The sequence below is a fragment of the Bos taurus genome, chromosome X, assembly GCF_002263795.3.
Source record: "Bos taurus isolate L1 Dominette 01449 registration number 42190680 breed Hereford chromosome X, ARS-UCD2.0, whole genome shotgun sequence".
NCBI lineage: Eukaryota > Metazoa > Chordata > Mammalia > Artiodactyla > Bovidae > Bos > Bos taurus.
Window position 1 is genome coordinate 33,162,465 of NC_037357.1, and position 26,017 is coordinate 33,188,481.

Sequence of the window (26,017 nt, forward strand, 5' to 3'; positions counted from 1 at the left end):
TCTCAAATACTAGCATGCCAGGTGGGTGTGTTTTGGAGCTCGGGTGGAGTTGGAACTCAGTTGTCTCTGTCTCAGTCTACACCCCGCCCAAAGTTGTAAAGATTCCCCAGCTCTGAGCAGCCATCTATTCCCTTCATAAGGCAGCTCCAGATGAAATGGAAGCTTTAAGGTATTAGATATACAGTCAGAAAAGGAAAGGCGTGCCGTGCTCCTGGCTTGTCCTCTGTCCTCTGCATGTCCTCTTTCACCATCTCCCAGAGTTTGCTCAAGCTCATGTCCATTGAGTCGGTGATGCCATCCAACCATCTCATCCTCTGTCGTCCTCTTCTTTTGCCTTCAATCTTTCCCAGCATCAGGGTCTTTTCCAGTGAGTCAGTTCTTTGCATCAGGTGGCCAAAATATTGGAGCTTCAGCTTCAGCATCAGTCCTTCCAATGAATATGCAGGGTGTATTTCCTTTAGGATTAACTCATTTGCTCTCCTTGCTGTCCAAGGGACTCTTAAGAGTATTCTCCAGCACCACAGTTTGAAGGCATCAATCCTTCGGTGCTCAGCCTTTTTTATTGTCCAGCTCTCACATCTGTACATGACTACTGGAAAAACCATAGCTTTTTTTCCCCCACAGCCAGTCCCTCTCATCAGGAAGCTTGCACAAGCCTCTTGTCCTCATCCATCAGAGGGCAGACAGAATGAAAACCACAATCACAGAAAACTAACCAAACTGATCACATGGACCACAGCCTTGCCTAACTCAATGAAACTATGAGCCATGCCGTGTAGGGCCACCCAAGATGGATGGGTCATGGTGGAGAGTTCTGACAAAACGTGGTCCACTAGAGAAGGGAATGGCAAACCACTTCAGTATTCTTGCCTTGAGAACCCCATGAACAGTATGAAAAGGGGAGCTATATCAAGGGTCCCCATTTGGGTGGCCCCAAGTGCAGCCTGCTTTGTACCCGTGGTATGACCTTAACCAACCGCTCACCCCTTCTTCTTTTCACCTCTAAATGCAAAGGGAGCTGAAGAAAGGGAAGAAAGGAGTCTTGTCTGTCTGTCTGCTTCAGATAAAGGAGGAGGGCCATTCACTTGCTGCCGTGCTAAGTTTGGGACTTTGTGCCCAGTAGGGGGGACTCAGTGAGGAGACATCGCATTTCATCCCCAGGCTCTGCCTGGCACTTTGTGTGAGTAAGTTCTTTTCCTCCTGAAGTCAGAGGGCCCATCCTGCCAATTTTATGGGGTCCTTCCTGTGCACCCAGCCCTGTGCTAGACACTGGGCTACAGCAGCTCCCAGTCAAGGGCAGATTTCTCAGGCTTCCTTCACGGGGAACAGATCTGTCCTCAGAAGCTCAGAGGAGAAGGGCATGCTCCTTCATAGACAGTAGTTTGTCTACTCCTGTGACACGCGGACCAAGATCTCCATTTCACCAGGGAGGAGACCGAGGGGCTTTCCCAGTATTATATGGGCAGTAGGTTGGAAACTCAGATCTCAAACCCAGGTGCCCTGACTCCAAAGCCCCTCTTCCTTGCCTGCTTTCCATTCCCCAGTTGGGACTTAAGACAGACAGAGTCCTCCCCAGTCAGGCACAACTTGGGGTTCAGGCTATAGCAGTGGACAGAACAGAGCCCTAGATTGCCTGGACAGTCCACTCCAGTAGCAGACAGCCCATAAACAGAGATAGAGTGGAGAGGCATCTTGACTTCATACTCGTGGCTCCATGGAATCTTCTGACTGGCATCACCAGCTGCCCAGCCTGGGAGCTAAGAGCCAGTATAATTAAAACCCCACAGGGAGGTAGGGACAGCCACCCAGGTCCTGGGCTAAGTGGTCAAAACAGCTGTCTTAGAAATCTGGAGAGGCAACCTGGTGTCCCCTGCTTCATGCAGGCTTCAGGCATGGTGCCTGTGCGGCTCCAGCCCCAGGAGAGGGGAGCTTTCTGGACCCAGGGGTTGGGGGTGGGGCTCCAGGCATCAGCTCCTCGGGGAGGCAGCTGTCCCTGAGAGTTACTGGAATCCTGCATGGGACTCTGCCCTCTGTCCGCGTCAGATGACTGTGAACAAGGTATGGGTCTGAACTCAGTGTAAACCACACAGGTTATTACACTGTTAGCACTTTGAAAAAAAAAAAATGATCAGAGATGGGCATTGACTCAGAAGGGTGATGGGAGACAAGTGTCCTTGGAGCTCAGGGTGGTGCCACTCTGAGCGTTCTGGGTCACAGCCTGCAGGGTGTGTGCGCCTTTCTATTTGGGGATTCCCCCCCACGGAGCACGCAGCTGTTCGCTTCCTTTCCTCCCGCCCCTTTCTCCTGCAGGGAGGGCTGGACCCTGTTCCAGACGCCCTGCCAGGCAGAGGCCTTGCCTTCAGCCTGGCCTCTCCATGAGGGCAGTACACTGCTGGCCTGGCAGGATACCACTGGGCTCTGCATCCGGGTCCCGCCTGGGTAGCACCGTCCAGCACAGCGGTGACCGGAAAATCCACCACAGTCCATGCTCAGGGGAGGCTCCTGAAAGGGGCAGGTCTACTTGGCAGCTGGCACTCACTGGCACTGCCTATTTCTTAACTTCCAGGAGCCCACACTGGCCGTGGCTGCATTCCTGTCTAGCCCCTGGCCCCAGCTTTCTTGACGTCAGGCCTGAGGTGACAGGTGTCTGGAACTTGAGCTCCCTGGGGTGGGGGCAGGATGGACAGTGTTGGACCCCAGGTCAGGGAGACAGGAGAGCCCACTAGGGTATGTACAGGCTGGCATGGGGCAGCCCTGGTTCACAGGCGCTGGGCACATCAAACTCTGGGTTGGCCTGTGCAGGATGGAGCCTCTTACTTTCATTGAAAATCCCCAGCTGGAGAACTCAGCGTGGCTCAGATTGTGGAGATGCATGTCATAAGCTGCCCCTGGCGTGCCCAGTTCTAGACCTGGGGACAGGAAGCATGAACTTTTAAGGTTTGGCCTACAGATTTTAATGTCTGCAGTTGACGTATAATAATTTGTCAAAACCCTGCCTTCTGCCCCTTGGCCTTTCCTTTCTGCTCATCATCTCCCTCCTCCTCCCATCACCAGATCACCAAACCCCAAAGTAACAAAATTAGAAAGGCAGGCAGGAGCCCAGGGTGAATTTGGCCACCAAGGACCCAGACCCAAGACCCACATGTAGCTGGTGCCACCCCTCCCTCCCTCCTGCCCCTATCCCTCTGCACCAACCTACCTTTGTCTGCATCCCTCTGGGGCTGCAGGGCACAGTCCCTCTCCTGATCCCCATCCAGAGCTCTTCTCCAGGCCCATTGCTCCCCAAGGCAGTCAGCTGGCAGGTGCTTTCATGACGCTGAGACCTGACTCCATCCTCGACATACACTGAATGCTTAGTGAGCAGTGGCTGCCTTCCCTTTTGGCTAGAAGATCCCTCAGAAAGTCTCCAGGTCACCCTCTTTGTTGAACACAAGAGGCCCTGAACACACAAAAGACGAAGAGGTGTCCTTCATGGGGCCAGATAGTGAGTTCATCATAATTTCTGGAAAGTGCTTGCCTCTTGGCCTTGTGCTGGGAATAGAAGCGACCAGGGTCATTTGCAGGAAATCTTTTGTTCCCTGGCTTAATTCACATCTGCAGATGCCAGCTGAGCCCTGTCACAAGACTAGGCAGTCTGGGGGTACAGAGATGAGGAGGAAGCCCCAACCTTCCTTTCATGGAACCCACAGAGCACCTGCCAACAGATGGGCAGTAATAACAACTGTCATTAGTGAAGGTTAAACAGGGCATTTGAGACTACTGCATGCCTTACCCAGTTCAGAAATGGTCACCTAGCTTGTCTGATGGTTGAAATCTTGAAACTTTTCAGCTCTGAAAATGTTGCCTGCTACTAGGCCTATGTATGCCCCTGCAGTGTGAGGAAGGCAATTTGGAAATAACCTCTGTGCCTTGGGGTAGATGCCTGTGTGGTAGGTCAGGGCTAGGCAAACTCCCACCCATGGATGAAATGCGGCCCACAGCCTGTTTTTCTAAATAAAGTTTTATTGGCACAAGCCACACCCATTCATTAACATATTGTCCACTCTAGAGTTTCAGCAGGGAGTACATGGCCTGCAAAGTCTAAGATAGTTACTCTTCGAGCCTTACAGAAAGTTTTACAGCCCCTAATCTAAGTCACTGGGCTTTGGATCGTTTTTCCCAAGGCCGTAGTTTCCTCTCATAAGTCTGTGCCACTTGAGGGACTACCACAGATTTTGACACCTCTCCAGGAGTTCTGCTTCCTCTCCTGAGCCACAGCTCTCCCATTACCATCCAGGCAGACCTTTTACAAATAGACAGAGCTGGTCATTCCTTGGTGCAACCACCCCTGACAGTGGTTTCCCATTGCAAATATCTTCCCATCCACCCCCTTCCCAGGGTGGCAAAGCTCTCTGTGAGCCACAGGTGTCCCCCTGGCTTGCTATACACCAAGCACACTGGCCACCTGCCTGTCCCTGGAACATGCTGTGAGCTTCCCCCCAGGACCTCTGTCCTCCTGCCTGGAGCATTCTGCACCCGTCCTCCTGAACACTCTGTCACATCACTCCCCTTCGGTCCTCTGAAGGATCCTACTCACACTCTGTTCTTGTTCTTGCTCTTTGTGTACTGTCTGTACTTGAATTCCAGCTCCTTTGGAGTCTGGTTCCGCACTCCTCTACCCAGTGTGTGCTTATTCTGAGAGGGTCTCTGTTCTGGGTCCCCTAAACAGCCCTGCTTTGTACAGTTAGAAGCCTCCCTTTCTATAGTGAACAGATGCTCCATGCCACTCTCTTTTTCTAGAATAAGCTTGAGACACTAAAGTTGTCCAGTGTTATGGCTGCCTGCATGACACCATCAGAAAATCTCAGCATTGTCTTGCCTCTTTTTCTTTCTCCTTTAAGTCAAGCCTTTGGACTTTAGAACAATGAACTTGGCCAATATAAAATATCTCCAGGAAGCCAGCCCCCAGACACCAACATCCAACGTCTGCTTTCTGAATATATGGCTTCAAATAGCTAAGAGTACAGTAGCCGAGTGCTGTCCATCCTATTATTTTTAAGCCACGTGACAGCTAAGGAACTTAAAGAATGCCTTGCCCTTTCCTGTACTTAAATCTGACAGAATTACTTTATTGGCAGCATTTTAACAAACAAAAATCTCTTGTGTTTTTGCCAATAATTCAGCTTCAGTTTTCCAAGTGAGAAAAAGGTAATTATGAATGATGACAAGGAGACAGTTTTGAAGTTTCTGTTAATAATACATTCAGAATTGTTAACACTTTCAGTCTTCCCCTGGCCCAGTCAGTGCAGCTTCTTACAGTAAGGTGGACCAGAAAGGAAGCACTCTGTAGGAATGGTGCCTTAACCATCAGCACCCAGGCCACTACCTGTTAAAGCCTCACCACCACCATTAGCACCCCCACCAACACCACCTCCACCAAACACCAACACCTTCACCTCCACCAAACACCAACACTACCATCTCCACCAAACACCAAGACCACCAACACCACCTCCACCAAACACCAACACCACCTCATTTACCAGCACCAATACCACCTCCATCACCAACACCATCACATTCACACACACACACACACACACACACACACACACACACAGAGGCAGGGGAAATTTTTCAGGCTGTCTGACATATTCTCTGGTGCCATAACAGACACTTTCCACACACAGTGAAAGAAAAGAATAGTTTCAGGTTGTCATTATTCTCAATACGTAAAACTGCTCTTATTGCTGTGCGCCTTGGAACTCTGGAACATCAGCACATGTCTGCGGCTGAAAGTCAGTAAAGATTCATTAGGAGAAAGGCCAATACCTCTGAGTGCTACACCTTTAAGAAAGATAAGTTTGGATGAGAGATCTTCCACTTCATAAAAGCCTTTACTGAGGATTTCCTTCCAATGGCAAATTCTTGTTGCATTTACGATCTGGTTGACAAGAGTTAGCCTTGCACACAGCTGTTCAGGAATGCCGCCAATGAGTAAAGGCAGGTCTGCCTCGAACGGCAAATGCTGCTGAGTAACTGTGTTACAGACTATTTTAGGACCACCAAGAAAGTGTTTGCGTTTTTAAGAGTGGAAAGACAGAGACTTATGTATTTGATATGAGCACCTTGCCAGACCCTACGCTCACGTTCCATCTCTAAGCTCACATGATTCTGATAACAGATTGGTGAGCGGCCTCACTCTCCCCATCTGGGTTGCAGAGCACTGCAGACATACAAGAGGCCACAGACTTGTACACTCAAACAAGCTTAATTTTATGCTCTATGAATTTTGCCTCATTTTGAGAAAAAGAGGACCTAAATCATTTCACAGTGTATACTTATAGTAAATCATCACATTGTGTGCTTTAAAAAAATTCTAATTGTACAACCTCAAGAATTAGAACTTTATTGTCGAGCATACCTCAATAAATCTGGAAAAAAAGAGGACCTAAAGCATGTGGAGGGTCTGTGCACTGACCCGAAACTCGTCATCCCATGTTCCCTCCCAGCCTCTGCTTTTATGACATCAGAGCTAAAACAGCCTGACTCGAAGATCTCTTCATTGAACTGCGTACATCTGCAGGCAGTTTGTGTATTTTAGAGCCAGGAGTTGGTGCCCAGCCACTAAAATGTGCTTATTCGGTAAGCATGTGACCTCCAGAATACACCAGATGAGTCAGGTGTCTCTGGATTCTTCCCGTGCCTACACAGCTGTCGAGTTTCCCATGCAGGAAAATTCCTTCCTGCCATGGTCTAAAGCCTGTCTCCATCTTATTTAGCCCACTGTTGTGGCAGAGGCAGAACTGAAGTCCCCTTCTGCTTACACTTCAAGACCTGCCTTCAACCTTGTCAAATCCATCCTGGTACTTGAAAGCGACTCCATCTTTATCTTCTCCCCCAAGTAGTCATCTTTGTCCCCCTGATGATGCTACTTGGGGAGGTGTTTGGAGGAGTCCAGGGCAGGGTTTCTTCCAGTGGAAAGAGGCCAACCTGGGAGTCAGAGAAACTGAACTGGTCCATGGGCACATCTCTTCCTGGCTCTGCACCTCATGAACCCTCATGTGAAAGGGAGGGGGTTGGCCAGGCATTAAGGGCCCAGCAGTCCTGACAGTGTAGGAGTGCAAGGCTTGGACTCGAGAAACACTTGGTCAATGATGGACTATTTGGAGGCTTCTTAGGGGGTGGTACAGGATGAATTATGAGCCCCTTAAATCCATATGCCTCTGTGAGTTTGAGGCCATTCTTAGAACTACCAATTTTTCCACCTGGTATGCCTGCACTACATAAAGGGAGAACACAGTTCTAGAAAATCCCCATCTGTGGGGGCTGCTGTTGAGATCACTCAGGTTGGGATGGCTGAGGGTTGCAGAAAGGGTGGTGGAGCCCAGAGTGGTGGGTGGTGGCAAGCAGCACCACTGGCTGTCAGGTCAGTGTCATCAGTGCCAGGCTGCTCATCTCCTTCCACTCTCAGCCTCATGTCCAGATCCTAGAGGATGTGACTTCATCTGCCAGAGAGCAAGCTGAGGCCCACACTGGAGGGCACTGTGGCAGCCTGGGGACCAGGGCCTGGGGAGTGACATCAGTGACAATAAGTGCTTCTGATGTGTACTCCTCAAGGATACTGTGAGGCACCCAGGGCAAGCAAACTGTGTACTCATTCTGCAGAAGAAATCGAGGCTCAGAGAAGGGGAGTGACTTGCCCATAGTCACACAGCAGATGGAGGTGGTAAGACTTCCATCAGGTCTGCTGGTGCCACTCCAGGGCTTGCTCCTCCAGCCCAGCCTGTCTCTGCCAAGCATGAAGCCTGCCAGCTCAGGGCAAGCCCGGGTGAGATTCTGGCTCCAAACCACCTCTTAGCAGAGATTCATTCCTGAGACAAACTGACTCCTCTAGAAGCCAATCAGCATTCAGGATTCCCTGCCATTCCCATCCACCCCGGGATTCTCCACAGCCTCAGGTCTTTATAGTTCTGAAAAGTCTTTCTGCTGAAAGTCCTGTTTGTGCTACAGAAATGTCAGTTTTAGTTTGTGGGGATTTAGTTCACCTCCTCTCTCTTCCTGCAAACCCTGTCCTCGTCCTGCCGCATCTTCCCTTATTCTATTCTGGGGCTGCCTCGCCCAGGCCCCACCATGTCATCTCTGTTCTGAGCAAGTCTACTGGGAACACTCTTGTCTCAAAGGCCTTGAAATCCAAGCTCGTTGGCCAGCATGAGGTTCCTGGCAACTCACTGGAAGCATATGTAACAGCACATGGAAGGTGTTGACGGTGGGTGGGTAGTCTTGTGAGAGAGCGAGCCTGAGAGAAGCAAAAGCAGACCGGCCTTGCTGAGCCACAGGGGGCGCTAGTGAGGGAGGAAGGGGAGACTGCACCACCACAGGCGATTTCCAGCTTTGAGATGCTTTTGCTCAGGGCCTCTGGAGGGAAAAAAATGGTCTCTCTTGGACACGTACACCCTCCTACATTCTTAGTCAAAACGGATAGTGTATATTTTTGCTGGCCTTTTGTAGGTGTTCTTGTTAAACCACCAGCTACAGTGTCCAAAATTAAGTGTTTATAGCAGCCTGCCAGACTTCCTTAGAATGAGTTATATACATATATATATGTGTATATATATATATGAAATAGTAATATATACATATATATGAAATATTCTTTCTTCTATTTATGCCTGTTTTCTGAGCCCAGACTGTACTCTTATAACCTAGACCTTTTTCCAAGATTTTGTTGCCTTTTTCTTTTTTTTGCCATTCCAGACTAAAATGTAGAAAGGGAAGAATTGCCATATGTCATTGTTCAGACAGAACAGAAATAATGTTGACTTCAGAGCTGAAGTTGGCCCCTATCAGAAGGGTTGCCTTTGTTTTCTCATTATTTAGGGGGTGGGGAAGGCATCACATGCTTTGAAATGCATTTTAATGAATGTTTATCAGGTCGTGAGGATCACATTGGTGGCTTTGTCTACCCGATTATGAAATGGGACTCTGCTGGTCCTGGTGGATGGAGATAAAGTCATTCCTTTCTAAAAGACGCCAGGGCACCATCCCTCACTTGCCCTTCCCCCCTCCACACCACAGGCCTCTGGGGGTCTAGTGCTAGTGTTAGCCCCTAGCTAGCTGTGGATCATGAGCAGATCATAACCCATTCTGTTTCATGTAAACAGGGAAGGTTGAGATGTGGTCTCTGGCAATCCTGCAGATGGCTACTGATTCCCTTATTGTTAAAAAAATAAAGCCCTCCCAGTGAGAGGGCGGGGTCACGGGTAGTACAAGGCCCACCTGGAGGAAGTAGGGGCTGCCTGGCAACTGGGTCCACAGCTTGCTGTACGGAGTCCACAAAGACTGGAAAATGGCCATAGGTAAAGCTATTTAGAAGGGTTTGGAAGTTTGGTGGGGACCTGCTGCCCCCAACATGACGCTGAGAAGGGAAGTCATTCCAGGGTAGCAAGCTCTCTGTGGCACTTGATCAGAAGGGTGGCCACCTATTTCAGTCAAGCACCCCAGCCCAGACAGGCTGACCTCAGTGGCGGCAGCACCCAGGTGTCCAGGTGACCCAGCCATGATGTCAGCGTGGCACCAGCAGCAGGGAAAGCCAGGCCGATTTCTCGCAATAGAGATGAGTAAGCAGTCATGGGATCCTGATGGAGGAGACACTGAACTTGCAATAGATCGCCACGCTTCCCAGAGGCCTGGTGAGAGCAGATGCTGGTGTAGCCTGGCTAAGTACGTCTGTCCACACAGCCAACTTCCTTCAGCTTATTTAGGCTTGGCTGGGGATCTGGCCATCGAGCCAGGTTACTTTAGGCCAACCATTGAAAGCTCTCCCTATAAAATCTGAAAATGCAAAGCTGCAGCCATTAGCAAAGTGGAACTGAGTGGGGAATAGTGGCTTGGCAGCACTCAGTGAGTGCCTGAAAATTTGGGGGCACATACTCTCATTTCAGAGAGTTGGAGGCCCCTTTCCTTGCCAGTGGTTCCCACTATTAACTTTAGCAGCTGGTGGTTGTGGCCTACCTTCCCTACCTCTTGCTCCTTTAATCCCAAAAGGATAATGGCCAACCCACAGTTAAATGAAATACCTTGAAACCTACAGCGTGAGCCAGGAAGTCCAGGCCCTTGCAACTCACAGCCCCTGCCCTCCCTACTCTCCTTCCCATCCCCCCAACCCCATCCTTCCCCAACCTGGTCCTATGCAGACTTCCCTGGCATTCAACTTCCGTTGATTCCAAGACATTAAGAGCGTCATGTTGGGCATAGCTATTGCCAGCTCGGACTCCCAGCAGGGGATCCTATGTAAAGCCCACACTGAGTCATTCCTTACTGATCCATTTTAGACATTTCTATTTTCGATATATTGGATTTCCTTTTAAGTCTTCAGGCAAAAATATAAGAGACCAAATTTCAGTCTTAAACACAGTAGCTTGTCTGCAGCCCTTAACTTATTGAATGAATGGCCAGGAAGACACGAAACAGCTAGCTGGGTGCTAGGTCATTTGCGTTCATTGGCCATGCATTCATTCAGCTGCTACTGTTTACTGAGCACCTGCCGTGGGTCACGTCCATAGTAAGCACTCCTGAGTGGAGTGGAGGGCCTCTCGTGTGCCTCCTGCAGCCCACCCCAGCCCCTTCCCGCCCACCCCTGCTAGTCAGGCCTCATTAATCTGGTGATAGAGCTACCCCCGAAAGTGTCTTTTTTGGGGTTGCAGACTTCTTAAGAAGAAAGGCAGAGAAGTAAGCAAGTCCCCTCTCTCAGAGAGGGGGAGCCCACCCTGCAGGGATGGGGTGGTTGGCGTCCTGCTGTGGGGGAATGAAGACTGTGAGTCCAGAGGTAGCTGAGCGGTGGAGGCAGGCCCTGCATCTGCGGGCGCCCCTGGGGCCCTCTGGCCATGCTGCCCATCCCTGGGTCTCAGGGCCCCCGTCTTCAAAGGACAGGGTTGGATTCCCAGAGCACTTCCATATCTGCCCTCTCTAATGCCAGCCAGCAATTAATGAGGGTCCACTAAATGTCAGAGATTGTGTCCCATTTCCCATAATAGTCTGAGCAGCATCATGAGATGAGAACTAAAAGGACACTGATTATATAAACAAACTCAGGACTCAGAGATTCTGTGTTGAGGCCAATGCATTGTCATGTCTGCCTTGACACCGGGGCTCTAGGCCATCCTGCCCCACCCATGCTCTAGGCTGGTGGTTATCAACTTGGCGGTCCACTGAGAATTAGCCAGGGAGCTGTGACAGAGCTTGGGGGCCTGGGCCTCAGCCTGGAGGAGACAGTGGTGGTAGAGCCAGGAAGCTGGGGGTTTCGAGGTGAATCCGATGGGCAGCAAGGCCCTGGATGTGCAGCCCCAGGGGACCTCTTTTGACGTCCACTCTGCTGTGAGAGTCATAACTACTGTCACGCTAGCGGGTGGCCCCCACACACACGCCTTGGCCCTCCAGTGAGCCAAATGTGAGGGCATGTCTCAGGACCATCACTGGATGCCCCGGTGAGCCTGCCAAGTCAGAAAGAGGTTTCTTCATGGGAAAGGGCTTCAGGGGAAATGGAGCTGCGAGCATTGGCGTTTAGGTGGTTTCCACAGAATCCTGTGCTCCACCCCCTTCACTTTCACATGCAGGTCATGGTCACTCACAGGTCAGCTGTGGATGACCGTATGAGCCTTAAATGAGTAAGAAATACTGCATTACTAAGTGCTTTGCTGTATTCCTGGAGGCTAGACTTTTATAAATGGTAGGCAGCTCCCCCAAGTGCACATCACAGACTAGGGCCATTCCCTGTTGCTTCCTATTGCCCCAACCTGATGATGCATCTGCACACAGGCATTTCTTATTTAGATAGCTGCATATTTGGGGGGAGGGATTACAGTGAAAGTGTTAGTCGTTCAGTTGTGTCCAACTCTTTGCGACCCCATGGACTGCAGCCCGTCAGGCTTCTCTGTCCATGGGAATCTCCAGGAGAATACTGGAGTGGGTAGCCATTTCCTTCTCCAGGGGATCTTCCCAACCCAGAGATTGAACCCACATCTCCTGCATTGCAAGCAGATTCTTTACCATCTGAGCCACCTGGGAAGCTTTATACATTTGAGGGGGGATTACAAGTCATTCCCGTTAAAAACGATCGATATTTTTAAAAATACAGAGACTAGACTAAATGGAGTTGCCAGTCACCCTCGAGAGATGAGCACTCCACAGAGTTGCACGCATGCTCTTCCAGTGTGTGTCCTTGGAAGTGTTTGTGTATGCATGTGTACAGATGCACAGAGCCTTGCTACAGTGACTGTTTTGCACGTTGTTATTCTCCAAAGAGTGTCTCTCAGACAGCTGCCCAAAAGAACATGCCAGGTCTACTTCATTCCTCCAAAGCCTGTGCTGTAGCCAGTTTTCTCACTGGAGCCTGATGCATGTAACCCAAGACAGGGAAACAACCTAAAAATGTTCAGTATGTATGTTCAGTGTGTACCTCATGGTTTGATTTTTAAAAATCAGGCTATCCATAAACAGGTGTGAATTGCAACTTGCTTAGCAATTTCTTCTTTGCCCTCCAACATCTGCCCGAAAACTCCTCCAAAAGGGCAGAGAAAATCCTATGCGTGACTTTCTGTACTGTTTGGTGCAGACAGCATAATGCTTCATTTGAAATCTAACAAGATAGGCTAAATGAAACAGCAACCAAAAAAGCATCATGGTTCTAAAAATAGACTGTATTATATAGTTTGCACAACTCTTTCTAAAACTGTTACAGAGGCAGCATAATGCTTTATCTGAAATCCAGCAAGATAGGCTAAATGAAACAACAAAAAAGCATCATGGTTCTAAAAATAGACTATATTGTATAGTTTTCACAACTGTAAGTCTTGAAACTGACACATCTGTTTTATCTTATAAGTTTCCTGTCCAATAGCATTAATGTGCCAAGCCTTTATAAACACTCTCTCTCTTTCTTTCTTTCTCTCCTCTTCCTTCCGTCTCCTCTTTTCTCTCCCAGGCACAGGGAACCACTAAGCGGAGACAGGAAGGAGAAGATTTCCAGCTTTCAGGCATGGGCGACGAGGGTTACCCTAATCAAATCAAGAGACCATGCCTTGAGGATGTCACCCTTTCGATGGGCCCGGGTGCCCATCCCAGCACAGCCTGTGCACAGCTGCAAGTTCCTGCGTTACCCATGAACCCTAGTTCTACAGCAATGGCAGCCCCTGGCCATCCGTTACTACTGGACAATAGCCCCAGGAACGGCAGTGTCATGGGCCCACCATTTGCAGGGCCACCAACAGCAGAAATGGGAGTGAAAGGCCCCTCTATTCCTTACTATGACAAAACCAACAGCGCACCGGCTGTGGATCAGGAACTTCAAGATCTGCTGGAGGAGCTCACAGAAATTCAAGAATCTTCTCAGAGTGAGCTCGATCTTGAGAAAATCCTGGGGACCAAGCCGGAAGAACCGCTGGTCTTACAACACCACCCACCGGCAACCTTAGGCGCGACTGCCAAGCCCACAGTTCAGATGCCACGCTTGGAGAGCCTCAGTTCCAGCAAGGACTTTGCTTCCAGTTGCAGCCTGGACACTGGGGTGTCGCTTCAGATCCCACCCTCCTCTGCGGGGTTCAGCTATGCAATTACGCCTGCCAGTAAGCAGATGGCCTCCCCAAGTTCCTCGACTGGGCAGGCCAAGAATCAGGCCCAGGTGACACTCTCAGCTGCCCTGCCGCCACTCCCAGTGTCTCAGTGGCATCATGCCCACCAGCTGAAAGCACTGGCGGCCAGCAAGCAGGGCTCCAGTAAGAAGCAGCTGGACCCCACCACCAGTTGGTCTGGCCTGCCTTCTCCTGGCCTCTCCCCACCTTACCAGCCAGTGCCTGTGGTCTCACCACAGCCGCTGCCGCCCTTCAGCCCTCAGGGGCTCATGGTGTCCTGTATGTCATCGAGCAGCCTGCCGGGGACCACCCTCCAGGGCTCTCCCAATACCTTACTGTCCAGCCTGGCACCCAGCAGCAGCACCGTCCTTGGGCCAGCCAGGCCCTATGCGCCAGAGAAGTTCCCTAGCCCCACGCTCCAGCAGCCGCCACCATTCAGCACGCAGACCTCCATCCTTGCCAACCTGATGTCCTCTACCGTCAAACACCCTCAGGGGCACCTGATGTCTGCTCTGCCCACCAGCAACACGGGGCCCTTAACCCCCTATCGCCCAGAGACACTGTCCAGCCCAAGCCTGCCCCAGCAGTCCTTCACTGCACAGTGCCCCCTGATCCAGGGCCTCACCACCTCCGCTCATCCGCTCTGCCAGCCACAGCCACCAGCCAGTGCTATCTACAAGCCCAAAACCCTGAGCATGATCATGCAGCAGGACCTGAGCAGCCCCAGCCCAGGAGCCTCAGAGCCCTTTCCTTTCGGCCACACCAAGCCCTTGTCACATTTCATGTCTGAGCCAGGCCCCCAGAAGATGCCATCAGTGCCCACCACATCTCGGCAGCCTGCCTTGCTCCACTACCTGCAGCAGCCCACACCACCACCGGCCTCTTCTGCCACGGCCTCATCCACGGCCACCTTGCAGCTGCAGCAGCAGCCGGATATTTCTTCATTCCTCCTGCAGCACGTGACACAGCAACCACAGCGCTTTCAGCGGTCTCTGGCCTTGGGGGATTCCATGCCTTCTCTGCCCAGACAGGTAAGCCGATCTCATCTCTGGTTTTGTCCCTTGGTTTTGGAAATAAGAATTGTGTTTCATGCTATTGAGAGCCGGCTTTGGAGGCAAATTCAGGCTCTAGCTCTTTAGAGACTGGGCTTGACTCTGAAAAAGTCTATTTAAGTTGGCTTATTCTGCACAGTCAAAGCACAATATTAAGGAGGCCAAGGTTATAGTCTCACTTTCTGTGCAGGTCACTTAGCTTCCCTGGGAGAAAACTGCACCCAGAGGTGCTGCCAGGGGAAGGAACCAGGGCAGACAGGTCAGAATTGCACAGATCCACTTCCCCTGAACTGGGCCATGAGGCACGTTCCCTCACCCAGGACCAGTGAAGACTTCATAGGATGCAAGGAAATTGCTCTAAGCACTTGAATCTTGTCCCTGCTGGCATAAAGCTGCAAACTGGGCCTTCTAGAAGCGCCACAGTGAATGTCTGCTGGGCAGTGTGCTGTTTGTTGACCCCTGCACCAGATGCTGAGGCAGGTCCTAAATGAAAAGGTTGGAGATGTGTCAAGTAGTTATTCTTACATCCCCATTTTACAGATGAAGAAACTGAGGCTCAGAGCATTGAAACGACTTGCCCAGAGTCACACAGTTAGCAAGGGGCAGAGCAGGAACTTGAAGGCAGGCGGTCTTGCCCCAGAGCCCGTGCTTTTCTCAATACCCCTATGACTTCTCTTTCTTCTCCTGCGGTCTTTTCAATTACTCACTTCACCTACTTCTCACCAGGTGATATCTATCACAGTTTCCATTTTTCATGCTCTGATCTTTGTCTGTATTAGTTATCTATGGCCATGTAACAAATTGGCCTGAAACAACCACTTTTAAGCAGCACACGTGTACTATTTAATACTTCACAGTTTCTGTGGGCTGGGGATCCTGGCACGGCTTAGCAGGCCTTCTGGCCCCATGTCTCTCACAAGGCTGCGGTCATCTCAGGGCTCAACTGGGGAGGACTGGCTTCAAAACTCACTGCTGTGGTTGTTGGCAGGAAACAGTTCCTTATGGGTTGTTGGACTGAGGCCTCTGTTCTTCATGAGCTGTTGGCCCGAGGCCTCCCTTGATTCCTTGCCACATGGGCCTCTTCACAGAGCTTCTCCTAACATGATAGCCAGCTTCATCAGAGTGAGCAAGAGAGAATATGCCAGCAAGAGAGAATATGCCAGCTAGAGAGGTTGAGGGGAGGTTGCCAGTGAGTCAAAAGTCCCAGTCTGTATAACCTAGTCTGGAAAGTGACATTGCATCACGTGTGCAACATTCTGTTCATTAGACTTGAGCATGAAGTGGTGAATACTAGTGGGGAACCACAAGGTAGTGAGGGTACCAGGAGGCAGGGATCGATCAGTGGGAGCCACATCAGGTGTCTCCCTGCCCCGGCTCCAGTCTTCATGCTTCCTCTTTACCATTGCTCTCTTGATCTTTGTTCAAACTCATACACTTTGCCCAATAAACCATCTTAAACTCGTTGCCCCAATAAAACATCCATTTCTCTAAGCATAACCTTGCTATAAGACAGACCTGATCATGTTCACACTTGCTCAGAAAATTCTGGAGGCCCATCAGCTGGCTCCATCTATCTCCTTAGACCAGTGTTCTTCAGGTCTTTAAGTGCTTACAACTGGCTCACTCTGTGCTCTTGACCTTGACTCCCACCATTGCCTGTGTGTAGCCTTCCCTGCCCACCTTTCCTTTCCTGTCCCACTCTTACAGCTCCTAAGGCTCAGGCACCATTCCCCCTGCTAGAAAGCTTTCCACAAGCTTTCCCCCAGGACTTCGGTCTCCCACCCTGCCTGTTTCTTCTGTAGAAAAGCTGAGGAGGTGGCTGTAAAGTGCTAGGCTTGGGTATGTAGCAGCGTGAGGGATACTCCTTGGGAAGACTGACCTCTTTTCTGAGGGCTCTGGGTGACCATGGCCATGACAGTACCAGGAGGAGAGAGACCGTGTCTTTTTCATCCAGGTTTCATGAAGCCTCATGAGCCACGCGCTCCACACCAAGGATCAGTCTTTGGTTGGGTGCACCCGTGGGGGAGGCCAGGGTGAGCGGCCAGCCCTTGTCCACAGTTCAGGAGCACTTAGGTTTGATTTTGTTGTAGGCGTGTTGCCAACTGTTCTCGTGGACTTCCGTGGCTGGCTCGATGGAGCACCAGCTGAATCACCACTGGGACCCTTATCCTATCAGGCAGCATCCTCAGCCTGGAGCCGTGTCACCATCTAAGATTGTGAGCTTTTTTGGTTTCTTTTGTTTTCAGTGGGGAGTGTTTGTTGTCTGACTGTGTTGCCTCAGAGCCGGAGCAGCTGGCTCAGAGAGAGAATCCTTAATGTTCAGGGTCTTGAAAATCTACCCACCCCCCCACAGCTGATTCCCTAGGTGGGGCTGGGGAAAGGCTTGGGAGAAGGAGCACGTGGCTGAGCTTCCCGAGGCCAGGAGGGACACCTGTGACCTCTGCCAAGCCCAAGGGGCTACAACCGCTGCCAGGGGCCGCATTCTGGGCCCCTGCTGCCTGGGGCTGAGTGTACTACCCAGTTCTTCCCTCCTGCTTCTCCTTGTGGTCCTCAGAGGTAGAGGCTGTTAGCATTCCCTTTAAAGCTGAGAAAACTGAGGCACAGAGAAGTCCGCAGAGTTGCCCGCAGTCACACAGCCAGTCGGGGCCAGAGCAGGGAGTGTGGCTGTAGAGGCCACACTCGTAACCCTGCATGCAGGGGCCTGGCCTATCCTGCCTGACCCTCCTCACTTCTGCCTCGTCCACAAAGCGGGTGTGATGGTAGGTTGTTCAAGAAGTAAATGTGTTCATTCAGTGCACCTAAAGTACTGCCAACAGATGCTTGCTGTCATTATGACTGTCTCCTAGGCCTGAGTCTCTAGATCTGGTTCTCTTTGTGGGGCTATGTTCCTTCTTGTGGCCTTTCCACATTGAATTAGAGTCCTAAGAAGTCAGTGCTGGTCCCATGATCAGGAGAAGCTGGGAGAAAGGAAGAGGTGAGTGTTTAGCATGGTCACCTGCAGGACGGACAGGAAGTCCATGCTTCTTGCTCCCACCATGGTGGACTTGGCCACGCTTTACTACCACCCAAACCAACACTCAGAAAACACTCTTGTCCTTTTTTTGGCATTGACTAGCTCATCACACCTCTGTGGGTGGTAGCAGGAGGATTGGGCATTCATTTTTAGCCAGATCATAGTTGCCTTAAAGAGTAGTTTCTAAATGGAACATGAGAAAGCAATTCTCGAGTCAGCAGAAATGCCAAATCCAGTTGTTGATAGGAGCACTTTCTTATTTGCAAACTAGTCTCGCTCAATTTGGGGGATTCCACTTTACCAGCTAAGTGATTGATCCAATTTCAATGAACTGCTTGCTTGCATTGGAGGTAAAAGGTAAATGCCATCTGGTGTCAGGGCAGTGGGTAAGCGTGGCAGAGGCACTGGAGATAGTCGGACTGAGGTTCCAGTCCAGACACCATCACTGTGTGGACAGTGTGCCAGGAGCAATGTCACTTAAGCCCTCTGAGCATCAGCTGAACCTGGGCAAATGGCTGGACTTCATTTTGATGGCCTTGGAAGATAAGAGATGCTGAACCGAGCATACTCGGGGTGCAGCCTGGCCCACACTCTGCAGCTCAGCAGGGCCAGCCCAGGCTCCCAGACTTGGGTCTCGGAGCCCTGGAATCAGATGTGTTTCTCAATTCAGAACTTTAGGGACTTAAGCAAGGTAATATGCTGCATATGCCAAATATCACACAACCCTGTGGTGGAATCTGGGGTAGCATTTTATTATTTTTGCAGAGAAATAAGAATATTTAACCGAGCCCGGGTCAAGTTTTGCTCCCAAATAAATTTTGGCACCAAATTTACAAAAACAGAATAAGCTTTCAGAGCTTTTGGCCTTGAAACTACAGATAAGGGATGTGGACCAATGATTTCTAAGGGAAGGACTTTGAAGTCGAGACACATAGCCCTGGTGTGTTGAATTTCAATGGCCCTAAATCTCCTCACTGCATTCCCCACCCTACTCCCAAGGCTGGGTGATTTCTGTTTTTAACTGAAGTGAAGCAAAATGAAATTTGCTTTAATAATTGCATGCCCCTTCTCACTGAAAACTATTGAAGATGCCTTAGGGCATTGTGAAAATCGGGGTTAGGACTTCAGTTTTAGCATCAAGCCACTGGAGGATGGCACTAACATTTACTCAAAGATAAAACAGTTCTGTCCAGGAGATGGGAGTTGTGCTCTGGAAGACTCAGAGTGGCAAAAGGCAGCAGGAGCACCCTAGGTGCACATGGGCTTGCAGAGCTGGATGGGTAGCAACTCAGGGACGAGGGATGTAGATGTTGGCCATTTGGAATAATGCCTGAAATCTGATCTTGAGGCAGGCCAAGGCAACCGAGGGGAAGGGGGCAGCTGCAGAGAAATAGACCATAGAGGCCTGTGATATGGTTTATACAGATTTTGAGAGGGGACCCGAGCCTGCCTTGGCGAAGGCTAGACAAGCCCTTGCCTGGGTCTGTTATGGTTTCTGCCTTTAACTCCAAGCTGCACATCTCTGGGCCTCAGAGAGCAGTGAGCCTCCAAAAGTGGTGGAGGCCGTGGGCTCATGAGGAAAACTGCCATCCACCCTCCTAGAGGGCTAGGCCTGGGAGGGGGCTCTGGGCACCTCGGTCTGAAATGGGACCTAGAGGAGGCTCTCTTGTCACCCTCACTTGTGGGTCCCTCTTGTTCTTAGAATGAGACAGCTCAGAGCCAGGAACATTGTGGCATTGACACTTGGGTCTTGGCAGGAGGTGAACCAGGGGCTGGGCTTGGAGCCTGGATGACTGGGATCCAAATCCTGGCTCTGCCACTTCTTTGTTTGGCCTGCTCTGTCCCCTTTCTGGGCTTCAGTCTCCCCATCTGTGAAATGGAGATGCTAGTATACCTATCGAATGGGGTTGCTGGGAGTGTTCAATGCAATGAGGTCAGCATGCTCGGCATGGGCCTGGCACATGATCATGCTCTGCCGAAGTTATCTCTGCTGTTAAAAGTTCTGGAAACTCAGAATACCTCTCTGGCTTCAGGGTTGGGAAGTGGCTTGCAGAGGAGGGGTGGGGAGTGCCCTCCCAGTGTGGGTGTCAGGGAAGACATTTACCAGGTGGCTGAGGAGCAGCCAAGGGGTGGACACAGACTGGTGACCCCACAAAGGGGAAGAGCAGCTTCCTGAGCACCCTGGCCAATGGGGAGGGGACAGTGCTGGCCCTTCTCCCTCCAAGCAGAGATGGCAGGAATGCTGGGAGCCAGGCAGCGGTGGCACCATCCCCACGTGGGTGCTGAGTAACAAAGGGACCACAGGATGACTTTAGGCGGGCAGAGGAGGAGTCAGGAGTGCCCGTTTCTGCCTGCACCAGCTGGACCCCAACCATGCCACCTGCCGCGGCCCAAGGGCCACCTGCAGCATCTAGATGCAGAGGGCCTGCTGCTGATAGGCTGACAGAATGGATGGGAAGGCGAGTAAGGGCCAGCTTTGCGCTGCAAATGACAATCTATCCCTTCACCCTGCGACCGCCCACTGAAAACCAAAATTATAAAACCAGGTTAGTTAGACTGAGAGAATTCCCTTCCCTTGTCAGAGTGACAGCGGCTCCATTTTCCACTGGAGGCAGGCGGTCAAGATGGCAGCGAGTGAGTCTGCTCCTAGCCTGTATGTCGTTCATGACCCTCTAAAAGCACGTGACCACTACCTTTCCAAAATACCCAACCCCCTTGGAATCAGATGTGCCAAACATTGTCGAGGAAGGGCCTATGACCTTGAGCTTGAAGTCTTTTTTTCATCTGCTTCTGTTAATTCTGCCGTTTTGAGGCTAAGAGGCAGGGCAACACCCCCCATGTTATGAGAAAAGTTTCTTTGCATTTGTCTCTTACTAATTCTGGTGAAAAGCATCACAGATTTTGCTTCAAGGGTTAATCCTGCTGAAATGCAAGAGGAAGGTGTCTGGGGGAAGCTTTGGCCTGCAGTGAGCAAGGAGCGGGGCAAGCAAGTCAGATTTCAAAGAGCCTCTGAATCAGAGCTGGGCCTCACCTTCCACGCACCTTCTCTACCAGAGATAAGAACATCTGACTAAATAAGCATCTTTATTTTGTATTTAAGCATGATTGTATGTACAAGCTTAGTGTTTCCTTTCTTTTTAAAAATTGGACAGCAAAGAACTGTTTAGTTTGGGGAAACACTTTTTAGCTGCTTTTGAAGGAAATAAAATTAGATACAGTGTAATATAGATTTTGATAATTTAGGGACTGACATCTGCATGTTGAACAAATTTTAACTACTCTCAATTGCGAGGAAATGAAAGTCCATTTTGGAAAACAGTCAGAATTTGGTACTAATGTTATCAAAAATTGTATTGTTTTCTCAGTTTCTTTTTTGATTTCTAAGTACCATTAATGGTCCTCCACCTCACAGAACATGTCACAGGTCCTTTTACTTTAAAATTAATTTATTTATTTTAATTGGAGGCTAATTACTTTACATTATTGTAGTGGTTTTTGCCATACTTTTGACATGAATCAGCCATGGGTGTACATGTGTTCTCCATTTTGAAGCCCCCTCCCACCCCAACCCATCCCTCAGGGTTGTTACAGGTCACTGGCTTTGAGTGCCCTGTTTCATGCATTGAACTTGGACTGGTAATCTATTTCACATATGGTAATACACATGTTTCAATGCTATTCTCTCAAATCATCCCACCCTCGCCTTCTCCCACAGAGTCCAAAAGTCTCTTCTTTATATCTGTGTCTCTTTTGCTGTCTCACATACAGGGTCATCATTACCATCTTTCTAAATGCCATACATATGCATTAATATACTGTATTGGTGTTTTTCTTTTTGACTTACTTCACTCTGAATAATAGGTTCCAGCTTCATCCACCTCATTAGAACTGATTCATATGTGTTCTTTTTGATAGCTGAATAATATTCCATTGTGTATATGTACCACTGCTTTCTTATCCACTTGTCTGCCGATGGACATCTAGGTTGCTTCCATGTCCCAGCTATTGTAAACAGTGCTGCGATGAACATTGGGGTACACATGTTTCCTTCAATTCTGGTTTCCTCAGTGTGTATGCCCAGATGTGGGATTTCTGGGTCATGTGGCAGGTCTATTTTCAGTTTTTAAGGAATCTCCACACTGTTCTCCATAGTGGCTGTACTAGTTTGCATTCCCACCAACAGTGTAAGAAGGTTTCCTTTTCTCCGCACCCTCTCCAGCATTTATTTTTTATAGACTTTTTGATATCAGCCATTCTGACTGGCGTGAAATGGTACCTCATTGTGGTTTTGATTTGCATTTCTCTGATAATGAGTGATGTTGAGCATCTTTTCATGTGTTACCCATCTGTATGTCTTCTTTGGAGAAATGTCTGTTTAGTTCTTTGGCCCATTTTTTGATTGGGTCATTTATTTTTCTGGAATTGAGCTGAATGAGCTGCTTGTATATTTTTGAGATTAATTCTTTATCATTTGCTTCATTTGCTATTATTTTCTCCCATTCTGAAGGCTGTCTTTTCACCTTGCTTATAGTTCCTTTTGTTATGCAAAAGCTTTTAAGTTTAATTAGTTCTCATTTGTTTATTTTTGCTTTTATTTCCAATATTCTGGGAGGTGGGTCATAGAGGATCCTGCTATGATTTATGTCAGAGAGTGTTTTGCCTATGTTTTCCTCTAGGAGTTTTTATAGTTTCTGGTCTTACATTTAGATCTTTAATCCATTTTGAGTTTATTTTTGTGTATGGTGTTAGAAAGTGTTCTAGTTTCATTCTTGTACGAGTGGTTGACCAGTTTTCCCAGCACCACTTGTTAAAGAGATTGTCTTTTCTCCATTGTATATTCTTGCCTCCTTTGTTGAAGATAAAGTGTCCATAGGTGCGTGGATTTATCTCTGGGGTTTCTATTTTTCTTACATTGATCTATACTTCTGTCTTTGTGCCAGTACCATATTGCCTTGATGACTGAAGCTTTGTAATATAGTCTGAAGTCAGGCAGGTTGATTCTTCAAGTTCCATTCTTCTTTCTCAAGATTGCTTTGGCTACTCGAGGTTTTTTTGTATTTCCATACAAATTGTGAAATTATTTGTTCTAGTTCTGTGAAAAATACGGTTGGTAGCTTGATAGGGATTGCATTGAACCTATAGATTGCTTTCGGTAGTATACTCATTTTCACTATATTTATTCTTCTAATCCATGAACATGGTATATTTCTCCATCTGTTTGTGTCATCTTTGATTTCTTTCATCAGTGTTTTATAGTTTTCTATATATATAGGTCTTTTGTTTCTTTAGGTAGATTTATTCCTAGGTATTTTATACTTCTCATTTCAATGGTGAAAGGAATTGTTTCCTTAATTTCTCTTTCTGTTTTCTCAGTGTTAGTGTATAGGAATGCAAGGGATTTCTGTGTGTTGATTTTATATCCTGCAACTTTACTATATTTATTGATTAGCTCTAGTAATTTTCTGGTGGAGTCTTTAGGGTTTTCTATGTAGAGGATCATGTCATCTGCAAACAGTGAGAGTTTTACTTCTTTTCCAATTTGGATTCCTTTTATTTCTTTTTCTGCTCTGATTGCTGTGGCCAAAACTATGTTGAATAGTAGTGGATAGTGTGGGCACCCTTGTCTTGTTCCTGACTTTAGGGGAAATGCTTTCAATTTTTCTCCATTGAGGATAATGTTTGCTGTGGGTTTATCATATATGGCTTTTATTATGTTGAGGTATGTTCCTTCTATACCTGCTTTCTGGGGGGTTTTTATCATAAATGGATGTTGAATTTTGTCAAAGGCTTTCTCTGCATCTATTGAGATAATCATATGGCTTTTATCTTTCAATTTGTTAATGTGATGTATTACATTGATTGACTTTGAATATTGAAGAATCTTTGCATCCCTGGGATAAAGTCCACTTGGTTATGATGTATGATCTTTTTAATATGTTGTTGGATGCTGTTTGCTAGAATATTGTTGAGGATTTTTGCATCTATGTTTATCAGTGATATTGGCCTATAATTTTCTTTTTTTGTGGCATCTTTGTCTGGTTTTGGTATTAGGGTGATGGTGGCCTCATAGAATGAGTTTGGCAGTTTACCTTCCTCTGCAATTTTCTAGAAGAGTTTGAGTAGGATAGGTGTTAGCTCTTCTCTAAATTTTTGGTAGAATTTACCTGTGAAGCTGTCTGGTCCTGGGCTTTTGTTTGCTGGAAGATTTCTGATTACAGTTTCAATTTCCATGCTTGTGATGGCGTCTGTTAAGACTTTTTATTTCTTCCTGGTTCAGTTTTGAAAAGTTGTACTTCTCTAAGAACTCGTCCATTTCTTCCAAGTTGTCCACTTTATTGTCATACAGTTGCTGATAGTAGTCTTTTATGATCCTTTGTATTTCTGTGTTGTGTGTTGTGATTTCTCCATTTTAATTTCTAATTTTGTCAATTTGATTCTTCTCCCTTTTTTTCTTGATGAGTCTGGCTACTGGATTGTCTATTTTATTTATCTTCCCAAAGTACCAGCTTTTGGCTTTGTTGATTTTTGCTATGGTCTCCTTTGTTTCTTTTTCATTTATTTCTGCCCTAATTTTTTAGAGTTCTTTCCTTCTACTAACCCTCGGGTTCTTCATTTCTTCTTTTTCTAGTTGCTTTAGGTATAAAGTTAGGTTATTTATTTGATTTTTCTCTTGTTTCTTGAGGTAAGTTTGTATTGCTATGAACCTTCCCCTTAGCACTGCTTTTACTGAATCCTATAGGTTTAGGTTGTTGTGTTTTCATTTTCATTTGTTTCTATGCGTATTTTGATTTCTTTTTTTATTTCTTCTGTGATTTGTTGGTTATTCAGAAGCATGTTGTTTAGCCTCCATGTTTGTATTTTTAATAGTTTTTTCTCCTGTAGTTGACGTCTAATCTTACCGCATTGTGATCAGAAAAGACGCTTGGAATGATTTCAAGTTTTCTGAATTTACCAAGGCTAGATTATATGGCCCAGGATGTGATCTATCCTGGAGAAGGTTCCATGTGCACTTGAGAAAAAGGTGAAATTCATTGTTTTGGAGCGAAATGCCCTATAGATATCAATTAGGTATAACTGGTCCATTGTATCATTTAAAGTTTGTGTTTCCTTGCTAATTTTCTGTTTAGTTGATCTATCCATAGGTGTGAGTTGGGTATTAAAGTCTCCCACTATTAGTGTGTTACTGGTAATTTCCCCTTTCATACTTGTTAGCATTTGCCTTACATATTGCTGTGCTCCTATGTTGGGTGCATATATATTATAACTGTTAACATCTTCTTGGATTGATCCTTTGATCATTATGTAGTGTCCTTCTTTGCCTTTTTTTATGGCCTTTATTTCAAAGTCTATTTTAGGTGATATGAGTATTGCTACTCCTGCTTTCTTTTGGTTTCCATTTGTATGAAATATCTTTTAAGTCTGTATGTGTCCTTTGGTTTGAGGTGGGTCTCTTGTAGACAGCATATATAGGGGTCTTGTTTTTGTATCCATTCATCCAGTCTTTGTCTTTTGGTTGGGGCATTCAACCCATTTACATTTAAGGTAATTATTGATAAGTATGATCCCATTGCCAAAAGCAGAAGTTTTAAATGTGCTGCCTATCAAATGCTAACCTTTTAAACATCAAGCTTCTTTTCTGTGGGAACCTGGAGAATGAGTGAGATGTCACGTTGCAATGAGGCATCATTACATTTTGCCCCTGGAGTAATCATTACTCAGTGAGGTCAACACCAGAATTTACAGGAATGCAAAAAGCGCCCCCCCCCCCAGTTCTGATGCCTCTTTTATGGTGATCAATAGCCTTAATTTTTAATTGCTTAACAATTGACTCATGAAAGCTAGAAAGGCAACCGTTTTCATAAACCTCCTGTGAGTTGCTGTTTGGCTTTTTGTTTGTTCGTTTTCTTTTAACATACCTGAAAAACAGTGAACTCAACTGAAGTCAGAATGCCCCAAATGAGGTGTTTTAAAAGTGAAGTATATAATTTTTTAATACTAAATTTCATTGAATTACCTGTGAATTTGTCACTGTAGAGCAAGGAAAGGAATCTGATTTCAGTTTTCAAAGAGTCATAAAGAGGACAGAAAGAAATCATTGGGTTGTCTTCCTTTAAACTGTAACTCCTTATGAATATCTATTAATACAAACCCAAAATATAGACCACCTCACAGAGAGGCTGTCCACTTCCACACCTAAAACAGATTTGAAAGTGAAGCACTCAGCTACTGTTATGACCACAAATGAAAAGTTTGCAAAATAGAAAAACTGTCTAGGGCAGATGGCAAGTCACAATGGATTTGCCCCATTCAGCTGTGGCCCTAATGCCTATAGCCAGCATTGTCAC

At 47.7% G+C, this 26,017-nt stretch overlaps 1 protein-coding gene across 4 annotated transcripts in view; it reads left to right on the top strand.

Annotated features, from left to right (window-relative positions):
* MAMLD1 (mastermind like domain containing 1) overlaps positions 1-26,017 on the top strand; it is a 119,503-nt gene that overhangs the window by 68,729 nt on the left and 24,757 nt on the right. For 3 of the 4 annotated variants that reach the window (XM_015461476.3, XM_059883599.1, XM_059883600.1), the window contains exons 3-4: positions 12,962-14,638; positions 16,750-16,875. In XM_015461476.3, the coding sequence (XP_015316962.1) occupies positions 12,962-14,638; positions 16,750-16,875 (1,803 nt within the window). The remainder of the gene's footprint in view (positions 1-12,961; positions 14,639-16,749; positions 16,876-26,017) is intronic. The other variant, XM_059883601.1, reaches the window with a different exon arrangement.